General features: G+C 36.9%; 1 protein-coding gene across 1 annotated transcript in view; it reads right to left on the bottom strand.

Annotated features, from left to right (window-relative positions):
* TLE1 (transducin-like enhancer of split 1 (E(sp1) homolog, Drosophila)) overlaps nt 1–18,526 on the bottom strand; it is a gene marked incomplete at its 5' end in the record, with an annotated part of 68,167 nt that overhangs the window by 37,551 nt on the left and 12,090 nt on the right. Inside the window, 2 exons of the mRNA XM_010013488.1 lie at nt 10,227–10,301; nt 11,229–11,291. Of these exons, the coding sequence (XP_010011790.1) occupies nt 10,227–10,301; nt 11,229–11,291 (138 nt within the window). The remainder of the gene's footprint in view (nt 1–10,226; nt 10,302–11,228; nt 11,292–18,526) is intronic.

The following is an 18,526-nucleotide window of genomic DNA, read 5'->3' as shown; positions in this document are numbered from 1 at the left end:
TCTGTTTTCCTTTCTTACCTCCTGTTTTTTTGGTCACTTATTTCCTTCCTTTTAGAATTCCCTTTCAGCGCTCTGCTATGGCACTCTCCTTTAGGAATCAAGTCTTGTTTCTTCGTTCTTCAGAAAACTCAAAATAGGAAAAGCAATGTTGATTTCAACTGGCTCATGAGGATTAAAAAGACCACTTTATGCTCGGGTGCTCTCACTACACTTTTACACTGATGTATGCATTTTTACTGTAAAATGAATTTCTTCTACAAATTTATGCTACACGGGTTTGCCATAGCATACGAAACCTGGCCAGCTCTAGAGTCAGTCCTTTTTTTATCCTGGCATTAAGAGAGTAAACCATATTATTTAGTCTTGCTAAATTAAGGAATGCTTACATAAGCACAAGCATAATTCCTTATATACTTGCTCTGAAGGCTAATAGATCTTTATTTAAAGAAAGAAATAAAAACTAGTTGTAGTCATGAAGCTGCCACACTAAGTTCTCTGAAACAAAAATGTATATTTATTGATTGGTGATGTACCTCAAGAGAAAATCTGATTCCACAGAAAAATTACAACAAAGGAAGAGAATACAGATTCTAATACGGGGCTAACAAACCACTGGTGTGCATGGTTCAGCTCCAAAATCCTACAGAGCCAACAAGGGTCAAAGCAGTTACACCAAAACCTTCATCTACCTAGCAAAACTCTAAATTTAATTTTCCATTAGTAAAACGGGAAATTTTTTTAATAGCTCCTTAAAATCATTATGTAAGACATAAATGCTAAATATATTCTTCAGGTTGTATTTTAGAATACATTCTGTATTTCATAAGGGTTTTTAAATGATTTTTTTTTCCAACACAAGAAAGTCTTGGGTTGTTATCAGTTTGAATTACACAGCCACTACCAGCCTACCTACTAGTAGACACAGTACTTTTGCTGAATCACAAGATCCCGTCTTAAAGTTTTAATACTGTAGTTAGCTTTACACCTATAGAATTGAGAAACAGGTCTGCCGTGCTCCCCAGTGTAACACAAGTAGCAAACAAAAATAATTTTCAAGAGTAGCTTTTTAATCATTGATTAGTTCTCACATCACCATTCTAGATCAGACACACAGACTTCAGACAGGGCTCTCCCTTCCTTAGCAGCAACTCTAATCTTCGCTGTGCCTGTCTCACTTTAAACAGCTAGGTTTCTCTTGCCCTTTCTTCTGGCATTTTGCAGGGCAAGCCCAAGCACCAGAATTCAAAAGATAAAGAGATAATTACACTTGAGGAGTCTTCAGAAAGATCACTCTTGTAAACAGTAATGACAGATGTGGGTGATCCCACCCAAATGATTTGTCACTGCACCCAGTGAATAAGTACATCCGCTGTTTTTTCCGCTAAAGCGATCAGCAATTAACTATTTAACAAAAGTTTAGTGATAATTGTTAAATGGCAAGATTTTTAACATTCCGTTGACATTGAGGGAATAACTATATAGTACTGCCAGCACGACTAGTACTTTCAGAACAGTAGATCTGCACTAGCAGCTTAGCTATGCTATGGAGACTGCAGATCGTCCCATGCTGGCAGAGCCCTGCAGCAAGGATGCAGGATATTGCCAGCAGATGGAATTCTTCCAGTTCAATGACGTCTTCTCCCCAAGGTGCATTAGCACTCCACTGGTGTAACTGCATCCACATAAGGGCTTTTGCCAACAGAAAATATTTTCTTCCCTCCTCCATGCTTTTAGGCACTGTAAGTTAACCCAAATCTTAGCAGCTTGTACCAAGTGCAGACACACTGAAGCATGACTAGTGCTTCTATCAGCAGCTATGTTGGCAACGCAACAAACAGCCCACAAACTAAAGCCCTGTTGCTAGTATAACCTTACACATATAAACACACGTATAACATTTTATATATAATATACACACAATGGAATATTTTATATCTTAATATATTATATCATTAATATGTTGCTATATACTACATACATGATATCTATGCATAATATTCTGTATATATTACACATATTGATTGCTCATACTAATATGAAAATATATAAATTGTTCTCTGTGTTTGCATATATACCTTTTTAATTGACAGCCATTCTTCTAAAAATGTGTAATGCAGACCTGGCTTAAAAACAGTTCCTGTCTCAAACAGTTTATAACAGAAAAAGGAAATAAAAACAAGTCAGAAGTTCTAAAGGTCCTTGTATTAATAATGTTTGGGTTTGCTCTTTTTTTCCCCTCAAATAATGTTAGTTTTGTTTTGGGGTAGTTTTTAGGGTTTCTTGGGGGGCTTTTTTTTGGGTTGTGTTTTTTCCCCCCTTAGGCTAAATTCTGAAGAAATAAGGGACAAACAGCAAAGCTGAAGTTGCATTGGAAGAAAAAGATGACAACAATGGACAAATCTTTATGAAGGACAGATGCCACACAACAGAAGGGAGTGGAGGGGTAGAGACTGAGTACAAATGGAAAACATGACCCTTGCACAGGAAAACATGTCTTCACCAAAGGACTTCCCAGACTCTAAAGGAAAGTAACAAATTCAAAACCACATTCTAAAAACCACAGAAGGAGAGCTTAAATTCTCATGGTCCAAACAAGACAAAGGCTGGTTTTCGGAAAACAGTAACATTCATTTGACCTCTGTCACTATAAGTCAGTTTGAGAAAAAATCTTTTCTTTAATTTTAGACAAGTACATATCGCTTTCTCTGAAGGCTCAGATGCAAGCCATAAGCCTCTAGAACGAAGCTGTCAGCACACATTGCTTCTGGTCTGCAGAAAATGCCAGCGCATGTTCTTTTCTGGGGTAACCATAAAACCCTGCTATTACTCACCTTCTAACATCAAATCTATGTATTTGCCTTTTTAACTACTGTTAACATGCCACTAGCATCCAACACCACCTCAAAAGCATGGTTCTGCTGCCACAGCAGCCAAAACCAACTAGTTCAAGCATGTACCAATTTGGAAATTACTTAAATACCACTTTAGGGGGTTTTATAGTCTCTAGAAATTTAGATCTTGCCAAACATGAAGATAGCAATGGTAAAGTAGAAAGGTTTTTTTGGAAATTAAAAGCCAGGAATTAAACCACAATATTTTAAATTGTGCTCATCACTCTTTTGTCCCAGCTACTAATACCTACAAAAACATTTCACACGTAGCAAAGAAGGAAAAGTATGACAGTCATGAGAAAACCATTACACTGATTTTTATTTACTGTTCCAAGCCACAGACCAAATACCAGAGATTTCATATACACTCTGTAACAACTTCTACTTACTAAATGATCATGACTTCTGAACATGCATTTGAGCAATCCACTTTTGATAATCCTTGGGTTTACTACCTCAGTACTACTGCTTGTAAGTATTCAATTTAAAGAGTAAGAGTTAGCAAGTACCTTTAAAAACAGTACGGGACATTCTCAGAAATTCAGTGTTATACAAGACAGCACACTTGGTAATTTGGCAAATACTCTGAAAAGATTAAGAATAATGCATTACCATAAGACATAAAGAGTTACCTTAAACTCTTTATTGAAAAGTTACAGCAAACTTCTGTACAAACTGTGTCTTGCACTGCCTCTAGTATTTGCTAAAGTTACCATAAATGCCTATGCTAGCCTCATGGCGCAAGAACAAGGAAAACAAGCTTCTGTCCCTTCTCTTCCGCACCTCCAACATAGCACCCTCTCTCAGTCTGCCTTGTTCTTCCCCATGAAAAACTGCTGTTTTCCTTCACATTTCCAATGTTTAATATTGATATTACTTGTGTCTCCCTGTATCTTCCTCCAGATCCTCTGCACCTATCATTCTGCACCTTCCTACTCCCATCTTTAGTACAGTCACCCAGTTACAGGTGTATTTTGCCTGTGAATCCACATCACTCCCATGAGCACACTGACAGCTCACCTCAGTGTATCAGTGTTTGCTTCTCAAAACAAGACCTTAGTTCCTTTCTGATCTACATGCTTCATTCTCTACACCTCTCCCACCATACAGCCATCCAGCTTTTAGTCCTACATCATGCAACATATAAACACCCAACACTTTTCTCTCTTCCCACTCATGTTGCAGGACAACTCCATGACCATGCTTTGCTTCATCCTTACTCAACTAACTTCTCTGCAGTTGATTTCACCTTATGTGCAGTCCCAGCTGAGTTTCTCTTTTGTGTGGGCTAACCAATTCATTCTTACTATCAAACTCCTCCCTCCTCCAAATCTGCCGTACCTCAGACTTCTTTAAAGAGAAGCACTGAAGGTCACATCACATTTTTATCTCAGCCTACTGACTCTTTACTTACTCCAATTCCCCTACTTGTCTCACTTCAAGTATGAGTGCAAAGGAGGTATTTAGAAGAGAGAAGGTATGCTCATCTTTTCAGCTTGTCTCCTTTTACTTTCTTGATAACTTAAGGGAAAAGTGTACAATATTCACAAGAACTGTCTTCAACCATGTAAAGCTATTCTGCCTGCATATGCTTTAATCAAAAGAGGTGCTTTGAATCCCTCTTTAGAGGAAGTAATCCTTTCTTCTGGGATTAAATAACCTACCCTTCTGTGACAATTACTTCATATACATGTATCAACACCCCTCTGTCCCAACCACCTTCAAAAGCAAACCTATCCCTAACGCCTATTTTGTCTTTCTGACAGTCCTTCCATGTTTTCTTCACTAAAGCTCACTGAATACACTTCCTATAAATCCTTGCCTTGAACTGTGCTATTGAAGCACCTTGATCCAAGTTCAGTCATTTCAATTCCACTGAAACTATTCCTCCCAAACCTTTCTGTTTAACAGAATCATCTGGAGCTAAGTTCACAAAAATAAGGAATCATCCCTGGTAGCGTATCAATCTCCTCTGTTTCTATCTACCTAGCCTTTCCTGAAACCACATTTCGCATTGACTTCTCTGGTCTTCTGTTTACTACTGCCACACATACAGGTTTTTCTAATCTTAGCAGTTCCCCTGCACCTCTCTTCTGCTGCAAAGCAGACCAACTTACAAGATCCGCACTCTTGAACATGTACATCCCATATCCTCAACATCTGCTCAGTGGACAATAATCTACCAAGTAGTACCAACTCATTGTTGGTATCTCACAGAGTTATCTCATCAGAATCTACCTTCTCTCTGCATTCGCAGGTACAGCTGCATATCTTCAGTTTTGAGCTCTATGTAACCACATTTCTTCCCAACCATCTCCCTTTCACTCCTTTTTTGAAAGCTGTTCAGCTTCACAAATTTGTAAGACCATATACTTCGTCTCACATATGAGTTGTACCTTAGATATTTAATGTAGATGGTTCTCCATCTAGATCTATCAATCTTTTGTTTTGATTTTTCAACAGCATCCAAGATGCTGTTTTTTCAACCCACCCACCCACGCAACTTTGCAAGATAAAGAGAGGTCCAGGCTGCTACTCAATAACATTTGACTTTGGGATGTTAACTTCCCCTCTCAAGAATGCCTGAAGAGTCTTTCATGAGAATATTTTGTTCTCCAGGAAATGTCTCTTTGTATTGTTTCTCCAGGGTTCTCTGTTTCCCCACCAGTACACAGACAGGGGGATATCAAGTGGAAAACCATTCTGGTTAACACTATCTATTCATTCGCATTTTACACGCCTTCTTTCAGGTTTCCTGTTTTGAATAGGACAAACTACCAAAACATAAATACCACTTTCTTATTTTTCCTCAAAACTTAATGGTACTAACAACAAGAATCTGACCATTGTTCAGGAACTAGTATTTTGACAATACCAATTGTCATGCTGACAAATACCTTCTTCCTTTGCTACCTATTTTAAAATTAGTTTACAGCTCTGAAGCTTTTGTATTCCAAACCATCTACTGTGAAGAACCCTAGTATGCAATTAAGGTTTCTATATAATTTAAAAAAGGCAAAATATGAAGAATAACCCAGGATACTGCCACACAGAGTTCCTATTGTCAGACCGAGGTAATTCAGACTTGGGGTTAGCTAGTTTACGTTGAAAGGGAGGACAGTTTTGTGCTCACTAGATCTCATTTTATTTAATTTAAAAGAACTAGGCAATTTCCCCTCCCTCAGCACATAATGCAGATCATGGCTGAAGAGATCTAAAGTACTGCTACAGCTGCTTAGCTCTTCCCTTGCACTAAGTTCTGCATTCATTTCTGCTCTAGTCTGTATTTCTATTTTATAATGAAACATACAGCCTAGTTATTTATGGGCTTTCTAAGGATTAACTACACACTCATAAGAACAAACCCTCAAGAGGTTAACCTCATCCTCTTAAGCTTCACACACGACAATCCCAGAGATAGCTGGCAACCACAGCCGAGAGAGAAAAAAAATAATCCCATATTTTGCTAATCCTTTAGCCAATCACCTCATGCAACAGTGGAGAGGCCTCTCCAAGGCCTACAACTCAATCTGTCTCAAGAGTACTGGCAATCCAAAAGATACATATTTCACAGAACCATCAGTAACATGCCTCAAAAGGCAAAAATATGATACCTGGTTACTCAGTGTTACACCGAAGTCATGCATCTAAAAGCAATACTAAAAAAGATTCCAGTTTGCTGCTGTTGTCTACTCATAAACCTACCTCATTTATTAATTTGAAAGCACATCTAACAAACTTTGCATTGTTTACATCTAGATAGACCAATTTAGTTGTCCCCTATACTTCCTAGCATGAACTTCAAAGCATGAATTTTGAGCACCTTTGATTTTCCAGCTAGATCCCCTCCAAAAAAACCCTCCAAAAAAACAAACAAAATTAAAACCACAAAGAAAAAAAACGCCAACTTCAAGTTAAATCATCATAACCTACCTAATTTTTTTATATTGTAATTCGAATTCTCCCTTAACCCCACATGTGGATGCTGCCTGCAGGTGCAGTAGTACCAGGGAGTTAAGAGGTGCATTTATCTCCTAAAGGTTTCTGGTTTATTCTTTATCTAGAAAAATTGCTACTTCATTCGACTTCAATATAAAAGTGGAGTCATTAAGAAAAAAAAAAAAAGGCCAGGAGGTTGTTTAGCCACACTGCTAGCCCATGGTTGGAAGTTAAAGCCTTCAAAAACATGCAGGAAAAATGTAAGGCTATGACTGTTAATAACCAAGCATCATCCACAGTTCTTTCCTGAAGTAAGAACTTTTAATCAATGCAGATGATTAGCACTGCTTACAAGCTCATCAAGTCCAACTATATTACTTTTTTTTTTTAATGTGTCAATTCATTCTCTTTCGTATGTGCTTAACATATACCAATTCCAAACCTGGCTTTTGACTTTGTAGGTAAATTCTCTGAAAAATCTCAGTCCCATGAGACTACAAAGTCCCTATCCTCACAGCCTATCATCATCCACCTTTCCAACTATAAAAAAAATAAAATAATAAACACATTCATATTTATATTTATATATAAATACAAAAATATATATAAAATATATATAAAATAAATATATTTATATTATCTTTACATATAAAGTATGAAATAAACATAGTAAAAAAAATCATCTTGTATTTCAGAAAGTTTTTACCACTAATTAAAGGCTTTATTCCCTTCTAGCAGCAACAAGAATGGCTCTCAGGCAAGCCAAGTGGGAGTTTTTTGATTTGTCTAGAGTCACGAAACTATGGCCCGTAAAGAGAGAAAGGAAGGAGGGGATAAAAGTCAAACCCAAACAAAAATGCATATTTTATCTAGTCAAGAGAAAATATGAAAGTGACTATCGGCTATGAAAACCAAACTTTCTTCCCATCCTCAAAATTTATTGTACATAAGTATTCTCAGTATATGACGTCAGAAGCTGCTTGATTGCATCTACTACTGTTGGCCCAGCCTATTTGCATTTTGAAAAGAAGTTTCATGATCTTTCATGTCCATAATAGATGTCTAAACCGTTAAACTACTATTTCTTTTCTTATCTTGAAAGACACTGCACTTTAACAGCATGGTCCTTCTATTGTTCTTTACACTAAGTCGGATCCCTTAACAATACTGACAGCTGCTATCAAACTGGGCCATGCTCGCTCTCAGTGCAGCTGCCGCTTGCAGAAGCAGACAGGCTTCTGATGCGTCCTCCCCTCTGGGGAGAGGGCTTGACACGCTGTGTGCTCAGTGCAAGGGAGCAAAGGTCCACTGAATTGTCAACCCAATTTTATGCTATTCAAGTTTTCTAGGATGCACACCATCCCTTTCAAACAAAATCAAGCATATGTCAGAGCATGAAACTTACTGTGCAGCACAAGACAATTATTGATCATGTAAGACTGTAAAGAATCACTGGGACATATATCTAACTTTATCATGCATCTTCTTTTAGCATGCATGTATCTATAGAGTTAAATTTTGCGCACAAGGTATTAATTTTCTAATTTGTAGTTTGGGATTTGTACAGCATCATTCAGAAGTCTTTCAGAAGACACAGGAAAGTAGGAAAGTATCTCTTCTGATGCATCTTAGATATTTGAAAAACAGAAAAGGTGGAGGCTTCTATTCCTGCTCCCGAAGATCTGCCTACTCCCTCTCCCTTACCCCCTCCCGCCCCCAAAGAAGAGTTCTTAATTGCATGTGGTACTTGTAGATCCTATCACATTTAGAAGACTGTACTGTGCAGACTATAAAAAGGGGTATGTGACATGCCTGAGATGATAAAATTTGGTTTGGCTAACTTGCACTAGGTCCAGCAAGAATGTTTTACATATATTTTAATACGTATTTCCTTTTACTGCATAAAATATTCTTTAAAAACAGTTCATTAAAGGTTTTCCATTCAATTTTCATCCTAAAGAATTAAAAAAAAAACAAAACACAATGCGAGGAAGTACATTTCTCTGATCTTCACTAATCAAATACCACAAATGAAAATGTGTTGCATTTCAAAGATCAAATCAGGTATTTATACAGTAATTCATTACACAAGCAAAGTATAGAGGAGATTGTGACAAATACAGATGTAATTGTGTGGCTTTCTAAGATATGATTAGCAAATCAACTAAGTAACAGTCAAAATTTGATACGAAGGGGAAAAACAGCACATATTTAAGGGGGGGGGTGTATGTTTATGCAAAGCTAATCTGTCAAGTGTAATAAAGCAGCTTGAATAAAATTTAAGATGAAAATCCACTGAAACTCCCCATTTCAAGGAGGAAAAGCTATTAAAAGGAAATGAAGGTCACCCTCCCAGTTTATTTCACCTAATTGACTGCCAATAGCTTACCACAGGCAAACCGACTGCAGATCTGCAATTGAGAAACTGATGAAAGGAACGTTTTCAAGCTGAGGCTCATTCTTTTAATCCTCACTCACTCCTCTTTTTTTTTTCTTTCCATCTCCAGTTGGGATGCAATTTTAAGCACAGATGGATTAACTGGTTCCATTGTCTGTAGACGTCATTGGACTATGGCACTGTTAATCCGTACAGCAGCATGTCTAATTATCATTACAAAGTGTCTGAGGGAACTATAAAGACCAGCAGGGCATCTTCTCACAAGCAATTAACATAAATTGATAAATGAGTAATTTGAATTTGCTCAAGGCATGCACATATGAATAAAATCAGAAAGCACAGGTTCTTGTTTCGACTACTTCTTTCACTTAGTCTGGAAGGGCAAAAACATGAGAAATATTCCAGACTTAGTGGCAGGGGAAATGAACTCATACAGTGGAAGGAATGTATGGTCAAAGTTCCTTAATACAAACCAAGTGACTTGTGATTGACAACCAGTCACAAGCAAGTAGCAGCATATTTAGAAGAACATACATGATGAAAGGCTATTAGAACACTGTGTCAAGACAATTAATACTACCTCAAAACCAAGTGAAGTTTCTTTTCAGTAGCTTGCTAATTTAAAATTCATGAAAGATTCACAAGAAAGGAAAAGAAAGAAGAATGAATAGTTGTACAGGCTCCAAGAACTCAAGTGTCACAAAAAGCATGAGGCAAAGGTAACTAGATCAACTGACACACAATACCTACAAATAAACAAGCGGTTCTCCTAATCATTATATTTCTTGTAGAAAAAGGTTTGTTACACACAGCACTGCTGTACAGAATAACAGGGTAAACTGTTAACTTTATTCCTGCTAAAATCTGCATGCAGCAAGGCAAACACTTCAGCAACACTGAGATATCAAAACATCAAGCTTATTTTAAAAATAGCAAAGCAATAAGATATGAAAGCAAGTTATACACACTGTAGGAGGTAGACCTGGAAGGCCACGTACCCCGATGATGGCATTCAGCTCAGCCATGGTCACTTGTTTGGCACGTTCTACAGCTTGGGCCACTTGTTGCTGATGCTATTAAAAGAAGAAAGGACATGGGGAGGAATTTGTGTTAAGGTATTGACCACATCAAATCAAACCAAGATCACAAACCCCAGAATAACCAGTTTGTCTGCAGAAACTCAAACTACCTACTGCAAGACATCTTACACAGGTTAAATGCAACAATGCCCCATTTCTTACGTGTTCAAAATTAAACAAGAGTCCTGAAGGCAACCAGCTCACATCTTTCCCCATGCCACTTCAGTATTAATTTTCTGGTAAATGAATGATCCCTTTCTAATTGAGTTGACAGGACAATAATGTCAACTTCACACTAGTGTCAGTTTTAACACTTAAATACCCTGTGCCCACAGAGCAAAACCTACTGAAATTTCAAACAGGGAAAAGAAATGCTGAACTAAACAAGAACTACAAATACTCTTTGTAAACTCTCGAGTTTGAAAAGCCATATCCAAAACAACAAACAGGCTTCAAAATGTAACAGCAGCTGCTCACAATAAACTACAATCGCAGTCATTCAGACCAGATGCAGGTTAGTAACCTTAAACAGGATTTTGCATCTGAGCTAACTACTCACCTTTACAACTGAAATTTGACACAAATTATGTCAACAAGATAGGCATGCTTATTTCACTAGATTCACATTTGACAACTGAATATCAAATAACTAATCACCATGATTAGAAACTAAAGCATCTTGTTGCACTGGTAATATTTTACAGACTCCCACTCTCCCCAGGCAGTGAATGAGGCTGAGCCATTGTCACTAGTCTGAACTCAGATTTGTTAGACCAAATTAGCAGGGGGTTTGCACACTTCAGCTATAACAGATGTTCCTTACACTTGTGTATTGTGATAAAATTAACATCTTAAAACTAGCTAATTTGCAAACAGAAAAGCAACATAATTGCACTTTAACAGCTGAACAGTTTTACTTACTTCCTGAGACAAAAATGGGATGACTTGTGCACAAATTGTATTCAATCTCTTGGCAATTTCTGTCTATAAAGGAAAAGTATTTTCATTAAAACTGTAGTTTAATTTTTTTGACAAACTAACTAGTGTACAGATTCTATTAAGTTCGCACAGTGAAAAAAGTAACAGAAAATCCACATCATTCTACTGCAAATATAAGAAGTTAATATATAAGCCCATATGAGGATAGAGATTTAGTAAGTTACTGTAGGACATCTGCCATGTCTAAAGCACCTAATCTGTATACACATTTAAGCACAAATCTGGTCCTTGTATATAGCTCATTAAGAAATAAAGCATTTTTTAAAACCATTAAGTCCAAGATAAAGCCTTTTAAAAGGTAGATTATTATTACTCACATTATCAAGCAGTATAACATGAAGGTGACAGGCATGGAAGAAAAATGTTTCTTTCACGATCAATTTTACCTGCCTATTAGTAGGTAAAATTATTTTTGCTGACAGAAACACACCATCCTGAGTACAGAAGAAGTATCAAAATAGAGGCAAGGAAGAACGAAGACAAAAGATACAGACTTCTAAAACATCCATATTGAGAGAGAATTAAAATAATGCAGACAAGAAAAAGAATCAGATCAGAAAATGTGATAGTCAATAACAACAAATTAGTGAAACCATGAGTAACAGGAAAACAACAAGGCTAAGAACCAGCAGAGAACAGAACAATCCTCCACTGAAAGCAGCAGAGAAGACAGCAGTTCAAAGCGTTTGAGTCCCACTTTTTGACAGCCTTATCTCCCACTTTTGGCCTGTAAACTTGAACACAGGATTTCTGGAGGGATATGCTGATCTTTTTCTCTCATTACTTGGTCTTACCTGTGATTACAGCTTTTCAGGCCTATACATCTGCCTACTATTAAAAACGACCACTATAACTAACCCTTAAGGTACTTGCACAATGCCTACAGTTTTCCTTAAAAATATCTCCAGCAGTCTCTGTAGCACAGTTGCACAAAATCAAAATTAGCATCTACATGTGAACACAGCCTATGTACAAGACACTCTGAACAGCTCTTGTCACTCACTATTATATCATTAACACATATAGATATTTCCTGGGTTTTCTGTTTTAAGGCACAAGAAACAAGAGATCCCTGCTGAGACTCATTAGGCCTTCCATGAAATGACATGCATAAACCTGAGCAAAGAGAAACTTCTCCAAAGTCAGATGAAAGTACTGCTAACTTGTCTGCCAAACCTTTCCCTGAGCCTTCCCATCATGCTGAGTTTTTCAGGAAGACACTGTGATGTGCTGATCTTTATATAACAGTTAAGCAGTAATCAGGATACACCCTCCACTTGTATGTCTCCACAAACAGGTGATTTGGCATCTAAATACAACTGGCAAACTTTAATACCTCTTTCCCCACCTCTGAGAGAGACAAGGAAAATACTGAATAGCACTGAAACTTGTAAAACACCATGTCTCTGACATAATCTCTAGTATTCCACCTAACCAAAGTCTGGCATTTGACACATCCACTCTAAAGTTTTGCAGAGACAAGAGTCTCCAAAGCAGTTCTGGGATGGATTCTCTCTAGGACAAAAAAGGTTCTGCATAAATAAGGACAATGAAGTGACAGCTGGTTTACAACAAACCTTGCACCTCTGTAACATGGGGAACAGATCTCTATTCTCAACACAAACAGCCCTGTTTCACAAGGTACCACAGTGCCCTGTTCCTGTTTTGTTTGGACCACAACCATAAAACATCCATCAGTCTGTGCATGGCCCTTATTATTGGTACTACATACCTACCAGCAAAGGCAATTAAAGGAAGTTACCAGCTTAACTATTATCAGTTACCAGACTTAACTGTTACCAATTCTGTTGGTACTTTCAGCATCTGTCAACAAGCGGCGAGGGGAAAAAATAAAAACAAAACAAAAACCACACAAAGAAAACCCCACAAAACCACCACGCAAACACACACACACACTTCCACCCCCAAACCCTGCCACCCCAATTGTGAGAATCTATTTACTGAAGGGCATTTTTCCACATACTTAGTATGTCTCTCCAGAAAACAAGGTATATTAGCTATGGAAAGGAAGGCTATTACCAAGCAATCTATCTGGCTGATGTTTAGTTAAAATGTTTGGGGTCCAAGAAGTTAATTGCCCTAGACCAATGGGATTACATTTGTTTTCAAGACAGAAGCCAGGATGAATCATAGCAGGTGGTAAGAAGGGAAAGAAAAAAAGTTAAGTAAGAAACGCAAATTGTTCTTTGACCTGTATGGCCTACACAAAGGTCTCCCTATTCTGTAATACTGAGATAAGTATCCTTATAGTAGCTATAAGGAAATAAAAAAAAAAGTTTCAAAAGAGTCTATAAAATATGCAAGCTGTCAAATTACTGGATTTTCCTGTGCAAGTCCCAAATATCTGAGCTTCACTGTGCATAAAGGATGGCATACAGATAAGAGAATGCCACATCTTCTGATAATTACTGGTCCCAACAAACGTCAATTTGTTTGTTGGTTTGGTTTTTTTTTTTGTTTTTGTTGTTGTTTTGGTTGGGTTTTTTTTTTGGGGGGGTAGGTTTTGTTTAGTTTAGTTTTGTTGTTATTTTTATTTTCTTTGAAAAAAAAATCAACCTTCTCCCTTTACCAGTCAATCTTATTTGAAAACTATTGTGTATATATATTTTATACATATATACACAATTAGAGTAAGCTATGTATCCCAGATTTGGGGCTCATGCATTTGAAAGTCTTAAGAAAGGTACTTATCAGTTACTCCTACAGGCCTCCCAAAGTAACACAGCTATTATCTAATTGCTGATCTTGAGACATAAAGGTTAAGTCAGAAGAATGCTTAAATTGATAGTACTGACCACAGGTATGAAAAAATGTATCCTTCAGAGTTTGTCTTTACCAAAGCAGGGCATCACTGATGATCATATACGAACAACATCCTTAATATCCATCCACAATAAATGTAAATGTACATGCCATAAATAAGTTTATTTTGAGATTTCTTGCTGCTGTTCCAAGTGCCAGTACACTGAAAAGAAACTGAAAAGACTGTTCTATACTTCATAATAAAAGTCTAATTACATTTAAAAAGCAGTCTGCCTACTAGAGCTATTACCCTCACACAATTAAATAAAGTACTTAAAATTATTTATCCACTATGAGATTTCATACATCTCCTGTTTCCTGGCCTTGAATGTTTAGTAGAAATCATTCTTATTCACAACTATGACAAAAAATATTTTTATTCTCTAGAGAGTTATGAAAATTAAGGTTTAATGCACAATTCACCTAATCTTGCCTATTAACAGTTCAAGAGGTTGTTTTCGGAATTGAGAAAAAAAGAACTTTCATTACTTTAAATATAAATCTAGCTATTCAAAAAGCAATGCATGTTCACCTTTCAAGTTGAAATTATCTTCAAGTATATATGCACGTGTGTGTATATATATACTCATTCTTGAAAGCAAACACCTTTTTTGAAGGAGTACAGAAGAGCTTTGTTAATCAAGAGTAGACATCAGTAATTGGTAGCATTAGTGTAAACTGTATATTCCAGATTTGGGGCTCATGAATTTGAAAGTCTTAAGAAAGGTACTTATCAGTTACTACTAGAGGCCACCCAAAGTTGCATAGCTATTATCTCAGTGCTGATCCTGAGATATATAGGGCAAGTCAGAAGAATGAGTAAACAAAGAAAATTCTGCAGAAAGCTACTTGAGCATTGACGAACATGACTTACTGCCGGTGTTCTTTGGCTCCTTGGTAAAGCAGACTGTGGAAGCCTGCATCTCTCATGAAAGCCCTCCTAGCTCCAAGGCAGCTCTTAGCAAAGCATCTGAAGTGCCCTTAATTGTTTGTGTTCTTAATGCAGAGCCTCTTGAATACATTCACTTTTAATAGAGGACCTGAGTGTGGGGCCCATCAAAGAATGACAAAACTACATCATTCACTGATTCTTTCTGTTGTAATGACTGTCTTTTGATTAATTTGCAAATGGCAAGCTTGCCAGCCCCCCTAACTGAAGTACTACCCTCCTTCCTGAAGTATCATTAAAAATTAACATGACAGAATTCAGCTGCAGTTTGTAAAATTAAGTTGAGCCACTGAATATTTTTCTTTGCTCGTAATTTTTTTTTGCCTCGATTCTATCTAATGAAAGACTTAAATGTTTTGATGTAACCATTGCCACTCAAGTGTTTGTACTTAAGTTTTTCTCTTGCTAAAGTGAATTCTTAACAAAATGACAGAGAACAAAGCAGGCAGACTACTAAATATGCATTTAAAGAAGTAATTTTACTAAACATGTAAGATAGAGCATGGATATATAATTTTACTTTTTTTTCCCCCCTTCTGCCTTGCTAATAATAAGTATTGACACATTTTCCTCTACAGTAGTCTTTTCCAAATTATTTCGCATTTTGACAACCTGTACTTTCCAAAGCACCATATAACATACCATATTTAAATCAACATGATTTAACTACCAATTCTTACACTGAAATGAAAAGAAGAAAGTATAATACAAGTATCCACACTCTAACTGTACTTCTCACCACACCTAACACCCATGTGTATTTTATCACTAGTTGTGGAAGACCTAGCCCATGGGAACCATCATTCTCACTTCTGAGTGAAGAATGTGATCTTCCTCTGAAGAGAATTAATCACCTTTCAGCTTCAGGGGTTTCAACAACAAGAATTTGGGGTTTGCTCCAATCAGTGTCTACCATACACGTCCCAGTAGTGACTTCAGCTACAGCATCCATGGTCATCTGAAGCAAAAACTGTATCTTACAACACATCATTTTTAATAATGTGTTGTGATAACTGCTATATTATTAGTGAAGAGACTCCTGAGAGCTGTCCAGACCTTCCTACCTTCCCTTACAAAACAATGCTCTGCTAAAAATGTCCATTCTATCTCAGAAGCTTATGATTCTTTCTTGCAGACTGAACCTCCTATATGATAAAGGAAGATATCAGTGTCTAAAAGCACTCTACCACCACTTCTTAAGGACAGACTTATGTATTCACACTTATTACATTTTTATTTAATTATTTCAACCCAATTTTGAGAATCACATTTGTCATTAGATTGGGAAGAATACAGCTTAGAAACAATGTAATTAAAAGTAAAACAAGAAAACAGGAAGTTCTGATGATACTAAAATAGCATGCCCTGATCCATCCTTTTAAAGCAGCAGATTCAGAGAATCAGTCTTTAATGCATAGAAAAGAATATACTGCCAGTTCACACTCATAAAAGCTTTGGACGGTTAATTCTCATGTATTCTGCCTCCACTTACAACATATATAAAATCAAGTACAACATCGAACTCCTGGAAGAACAAAATGGACTCCCAGCCATTTATAGCATGTAACAGAGTAATCCACTAGGGAGTAAAGGTCAATGTTGCAGTTTTGGTCATTACTGAATCATTTGAGATTATCTGTGGTGGGGATGAGAAGAAAATCAACAGCTATGAGAATGCTGCAAATGGCTTGACCTCAGACCAGTTTTCATCTCCATCTGTCTAACAGACATATGGATAAAAGCCCTCTTTAATGGGACATGTTTGACCATTTTTTTTTTTAATCCCAATTGCAAGCCAGACATCAGTTGAATACTACAATTTCAAAACTCCTTGGGTAAGAAACTGCATGTGTATATTTCAGTCTTAAGTTAAAGTTTAGTACCTGTTTAGTATTTTCATTTTTCCAGCAGAATCACAGAAACAAGCAGAACATTTAAACATTGTAGCCTTTATTCTTTTTACCATTAAGATCTTTAAAGGCAACAAAAAACCACACATATTCACACAGCAATCACAAAAAAAAGAAACACTTCACTGTGCTTAGCTCTCTGCATGCTTTGTTAGAAGTTTGCTACAGAAGGACTCAAGCATTTCCAAAAATTTGTTGCTAAGAACTGGAGGGGGCATGGGGGGTGTGGGGTGTGAGGGGATGTTGGAGGTATAATTAAATCTCAAAACTTAAATATTCAAAAGCCTCAAATGATTAAGGCTAGCATTCTGTGAACTTTGCTGTTCATGAGTTGAATCCATGTTGAGCATAGAGATATGCATATATTATTAATGCCCTTTTACTTAAAACAAATACACTACAATTTGTTTTGGCAATGGCTGAAGTGGAAAAAAAAATAATAAAGGCAACACAGCATTTAAAAGTTTAGGCCCCCCCATAGTATATCAATGTCAAACAACTGCGTGTCAAGCTAAGATTCAATTCAGGTAAGTGCCACTGACAAATTTTCTTGTTCCCAGACGTGCTTTAAGATTATTTTATTGCTTAAAATTTAATTTGTTCCAACTCGCATCTCCATGACAACGTTGGCTAACCCTGCAAATCATTTGGTTAATTGGATATCTTATCTTTCTATTGCTCTCAAATCGAATGATTCTGCTAGAACTGCAGCAGCCAATCAAATTTACAGGCCTCCTGAGTAATAGACTCGCACAAGTAGCCACATTCATCTCCCCTTTACCGCTGTATTAACCACCCTGCGACAAACTGTGGAAGTTGGCCTTCAAACTCTATTTTAAATTATAAACACTTATTACTAATATTCTCACCAACAGAAGGGGGTGGGAAGGTTTAGTCTCAACAGATACTTTAAATTCAATCTGACAAGCGGCAATGAGTAGTATTCATTTCAGCAACGAGAACAATCTCTATTTTGGGCATACACTGTCAGTTTAATATAAAGTATCATTAACAAATACAGCTTTTCCTTTGCCCCACATGTGCACTACATATTTTAATTACAAGATCAGCTGCCCACAAGATGATGATATCAAAACTCCAAAACACCAGCATAAAAAATCTTTACCTATGAAAAAACCCCCAAACACCTCCACATTGCAAGTGGGAGTGGGGAGAAGTAACAGAAATATTAACAGAATAAAAACTCAAAATTATAAAGCCACAGAATACTAGACAGTTTACAAGGTGAAATCAGTTGGGGTTTTTTGAATTCAGTACCTAAAGTACATTTATCTGAATGCTTAGATGTCAATTTAAATTACAGAAAGGTCATGTTAATTTAAACATAAGCTACATATGATGCACTAGTCAACAGATACACTTGCCAAACATCTACTACAGGTTTGGACCTCACTCAACTGTAAAGTGAAGCGACTGGATATATTTCAGATGTCTAATTTCAATGCTCTCTATAATAATAGAGAAAGGCTGCTGCACGGCTCTCAATGAACCTCTGTATAAAACTGCCCATCCCATTT

The sequence above is a fragment of the Nestor notabilis genome, unplaced genomic scaffold (assembly GCF_000696875.1).
Source record: "Nestor notabilis isolate BGI_N333 unplaced genomic scaffold, ASM69687v1 scaffold23374, whole genome shotgun sequence".
NCBI classification, from domain to species: Eukaryota; Metazoa; Chordata; class Aves; order Psittaciformes; family Psittacidae; genus Nestor; species Nestor notabilis.
Note: the sequence above shows the minus strand (reverse complement) of the source record. Positions and strands in the feature narration are given on the sequence as shown.